Source organism: Berghia stephanieae, chromosome 6 (genome assembly GCF_034508935.2).
Source record: "Berghia stephanieae isolate SIO BIC M18660-M18661 chromosome 6, UCSD_Bste_1.3, whole genome shotgun sequence".
NCBI classification, from domain to species: Eukaryota; Metazoa; Mollusca; class Gastropoda; order Nudibranchia; family Aeolidiidae; genus Berghia; species Berghia stephanieae.
Window position 1 is genome coordinate 22951594 of NC_088365.1, and position 5000 is coordinate 22956593.

Below are 5000 nucleotides of genomic sequence, written 5' to 3' on the forward strand. Positions count from 1 at the left end.
AAATTCCACATACAGGCGCCACTCCGATGATAAATAGTAAATATACTGTTCTGTCTTGATCACCTGGAGTTTAAATGATTTTATCCAAAGGAAAAAACAAATCTATCTAGAGATGTTAGACCAGAAAAACGGCGTGTTTTCAATTTTATCCATTTAGATTTGCAGTCAAGATGAAGCTGTGTGGCCATGTTTGAAAGTTTAGCTGTCGCATTAGGTTATCCAGATAGTATCTGTATCACGCAAAAGTGGCCAAAATAGTATTAGTATTAATCTCTCTTTGTGGCCACCGGAAAGCAGCATATCAATCTCGGGGAGTTTTTGTTTATTTTACCTCCAAAAATTCCGCCAGATGGGGAAGCCTTCCGAAAGACTTTTTAAAAAAAAGGTTTTCCCCCTCCCAAACCCTCTACTAGAACATTATTTTAAAAAATGTAAAAAGAATACTTGGGATATAGGAGCTTTCGGAAGGCCTCCCGCCAGATGAAAAAAAAATCTAAGAACGAGGGAAGTAATCCATACTTTAAGCTCTCTCTTTTTTTAAGCTTTGCGTTGAATTAATTCCCTTCACATTCATATATTGTGATATTGTCTATATTCATGGTTATTATTCTATACTACTTCCCTATGAAAAAGTCTTAACTGTCAAAACTAGTACACATTGAAATAGTGAGTATATATAAATACGACTCCTGATTATTTCAAGTTTGAATCCATTGAATACGTATGCATCATCATATATCTACAAAGGCATTTGTTATTGTATGATATTGTATATGATTGTGTGATAACCAGCTATGTATGAATAACAACCTATGACTGGTCTCTCCTGAGTGGCGCCTGTATATGGAACGGAAGTTATTCCAAAAAATAAATTCCAAACAAAGGATATGATAACTTTCCAATAGATGCAAGCAAGGGGGAGGACACAAAATTAACGCGATACTTCCGGGGATTTTTTTCAAGAAGAAACGAAAACTAAGACACTGTCTGTAAATCCTGATGAAGTAAGACGAGGGAAATGATGATAGTAAGGGAATCACGAAATAATCCAACAATTCCCTCCATGAACGAACAAGACAGAAAACACCAGACACATCAATCCCATGAACACTTTGTAAATATTGACAAATAGCGACGTTGCTCTTGTTTCGGAAAAAGGAAAAAGAGAGAAAAAAAAGCCGTTCTACTGTATCAACGAATCGCGCTTGAACTTGAACCAAAACAAAAACGTTTCAAAGAACTGTAAATAAATAACAAAACATATAAATATATAAATAAACCAAGGTAGGGAGTGAACGCTTCAATGTGTGACAAGATGTAAACAACAGATTATGTGTTATTCACAGAAAGGTATACTGTAGTAATTTACAACTGGCGCCTTAGGTTTGATGAAAATAAACCCAAAATAAGGTTACAAGTCTTCAGAGTTACCGTCTCTGTCAGGATAATTATTTTGTTATAATCGTCGTAAAACATCTGAAAAACCGTAAACCAAAATCACGACCTTGTTCAGTAAAGTTCAATTGTTATAGATAGTTCGAAGATGACGTTACTCAGGTCTTTATTATTGTTTTTTGCCATCCGCGATAATGAGTAATGCTCACTGAACTGTATTAACCCGACTATAAACGTTCATGGATACACACAGTTTTGTGTGTTGGTCCGTTATACTTCCGGATGGCAATATTAAGAGCTTCTTAGTCAAGGCATACAAGCTATAGATAGTATGCGCTTGGCTAAGAAGCTCATAACATTGCCATCCGGAAGTATAACGGAACAACACACAAAACTGTGTGTATCCATGAACGTTTATAGTCAGGTTAATGCAGTTCAGTGAGCATTACTCATAAACGCGGATGGCAAAAAACATCAACAAAGACCTGAGTGACGTCAACTTCGAACTATCTATCGATAATATATAGCGTTGTTTATTCTATTGACCAAAACTCACGTCATCACCAGCCGACATCAGCTGGTATTACAAGGACCGTGATCAATACTATGACATAGTATTCGTGAACTCCGACGTTTGGAATTTCGAATAAGTTCTCCCACACCCAGAAATCAATTGGTTTTTCAAGTGTGTTGTGTGTTTACGGCCATATGCATATCACACAATATTAGACATGGTTTACACCCGTCCGAGCTAAATATTGCCAAATATCAGAGTTTTTGTAATTTTTTTCCAAACTCTATTTATTTTAGATTGCACATTAGGTAAGAGAGAAAATCTGTAGGTTTTGAAAATTCTCGTCAGTATTTCCATTTTGTTATGGGGAAAGAATTTAAACAACCAAACAAAAAAAAAAATAAATAAATAAATAGATAAAAACAAAACAAAATAAAACATACAAAAATAAAAATAAAATAACAACAAACTCTCTCTCTCTCTCTCTCTCTCTCTCTCTCTCTCTCTCTCTCTCTCACACACACACACACACACACACACACACACACCCATCCATCCATCCATCCATCCATCCATCCATCCATCCATCCATCTATCTATCTACCCATCTATCTATCCTACTCCCAACGATAAGGTATACATGTATCAAATATTCCCCCTAAACAATCTGAAATGGTTGCACCATCAAGAAAACACCCATTATCATCTACATTGACAACGACGACGGTGGGAGCAGCAAAAGGGAAGAAGCATTATAATTTATTATTTTTGTTATTATCGACGACAGCAACGAAGACGCAACGACGACGACGACGATAATGACGAAGACGACAACAACAACGACAATGACAACTCACCTCCTATGCTAGGAGTCCTGAGAAAAGGCATATCTTTGGGCAAAGGGCAGCTACTCCGTTTATCATCCAGAGAATCCTATTGTAATCTCAATAGTAATATAATTCCCTTTCATCACTCCACGCAATAACATCGAAATGTATCACATGATAGCACCATATTATGTATATAATATAGTGAATGAACTTTCTTAGAAATGGTCAAATATTCCAGGAAATAAAATCGTTCCCTACATCAAGGTACCATCCTTCGTGAAGAAATCCTAGAAAATACAATTAATTAACCCACTCAACCCTAACACTGACTATTATATCCGTAGTTTACCCGGGGTTACTTTTACCCCATGCATATTTATTACATTTTTTCTGAGACAAATTATAGGCGTACTATCACAGCTAATGTTTTTTAGTTTTTGCATGTTAATGATAGTGAATAAAACAATCTCTGTACATGCTCATTTTTAATACATTTTTTCCAATTATGAAACGTAGCAAAACTATCTAAGATTGAGTGAATTAAATTCAATTAAATCCTCTTTATTCGTCCCATAGGGGAAATTTGTCTCTAGGGTCTATTCCAAGGGAAAGCTGGAATAACCCAGGCGTTAGCCGCAATGCAGCGCCGCAAATTGATCTAGGACGAGGGGACTTGCTCAAGGCCACACAACGCAGCGGCGGGTGATCGAACTCGGTAGGAATCAAAGACCGTACCGCTGAGCCACAACGATGAACACTCCACGAGATTAAATCGATATTAACGATCTCTGTCGAATTACTTTCCTAGAAATGTCTCCTTGGTCTACAAGATAAAACAACACTGCTCTAAACAGGCAAAAGTCAAAAAGTCTGAAATATCAACTTTCTCCAATGTCCACCTTAGTTACGACGATTTGTTGTTTTATGTTTACATTTTGTTGACATCTTATACGAAATAAGCAACAACAACAACAACAACCAGACGAAAAGCCGAATGAATGGAAAACGCTTGACACTTGACACACACACAATCTCACTTGACACACCACCGGCATTGAGAAACTTGATAAGTCCCTGACACACACTGGCGTTCTAACACCCTACTACTACTTCTAATATTACGACAAGAGGCCAGAGGACGTGGAGTTTGTGTGCGTCAAATGTCAATCCCTATGCAAGCCGGCTTCGATTTCATTCTAACCAGACATCATATCATGCCCATTTTCACCAGAAACAGCAGATACGAATAGGACAAAGTGAAGCATCATCACTAGTACTAGCTACTCTCTTCGCAAACACCTCGGCGTCGGCACTTGAAAGATACAGTGGAAAGCAAAGGAACCAGGTCCTATTTCCAGGGTGCGGTCCAGTCCCTCATAATAGGGAATGAGATTAGCGGAAGAGTAGCGTCCCTTGATTGGACGTCGCCCATAGTCTGTGACGTCACCGGCGGAAAAGTTATTAGAGAGAGAACGTCATGTTGGATGTGCGGACGAGAGACGCATGCGCACAACCAACATGACGTTCTCTCTCTAATAACTCTTCCGCCGGTGACGTCACAGACTATGGGTGACGTCCAATCAAGGGACGCTACTCTTCCGCTTATCTCATTCTCTATACAGTAAGAATGTAAGGAAGAATTCACCGAGGACTTTCTGATTTGGTCTTCCCGAGTGTCTTGCTAGTGCAAAGTTAAAACCAGATAAATTGCAATGTCGTATTACGTATCCAGCTCTAACAAAGCCGCTTTCACAAGCTCTGTGGTTGTTCTTGAAGGAAAAGGAGAGATTTTGACTTGGAAAACATTTGAACTTCGTCGTCAAAGGGTTAATCCAAGATATCCGAGGACGACAAACACCGAGTCTTCTTCTTCCCTAACACTTTCCTTATCAGCAAGTCAGTGTGTTAGGTACTATCGAGTCAAGGCCTACACAAGTAATCTCATTTGGAGTGTTTGTTACTGAATTTGGAGACCGAACCAATGGAGTCCGTTTAAATTTAACGTTTCACCCATCATTTATTGCCAATCACCTCGAGTAGCTCAATGAGTGAGGCACCCCCAAACCCCCCCCCCCCCCCCCCTTCAAAGCAATAGGACCTGTATCAACGGTCCAGACTGCCTGACGTCAGACTTTGTCCAGGTTCACCGATTGGCTGGTTGGATATAATAATATTAGATCTGGCGAAAATCAATTTATTGCTGACAAGCGTTCTATCCAAAGGGTAGTTTTCAATCATTTAAGACCAGTGAATTCTACAAA

At 38.7% G+C, this 5000-nt stretch overlaps 1 protein-coding gene across 7 annotated transcripts in view; it reads right to left on the reverse strand.

Moving 5' to 3' along the window:
• LOC144974690 (putative adenosylhomocysteinase 3) overlaps nt 1–5000 on the reverse strand; it is a 256230-nt gene that overhangs the window by 140595 nt on the left and 110635 nt on the right. The window contains exon 1 of one of the 7 annotated variants that reach the window (XM_078917830.1): nt 2767–3745. The exons of 5 other annotated variants lie outside the window; for them this stretch is intronic. In XM_078917830.1, coding sequence (XP_078773956.1) covers nt 2767–2797 — 31 coding nt within the window. In that variant the 5' untranslated portion in view covers nt 2798–3745. Of the gene's footprint in view, nt 1–810; nt 1122–2766; nt 3746–5000 lie in introns of those variants that run through there. One more of the 7 variants, XM_078917825.1, reaches the window with a different exon arrangement.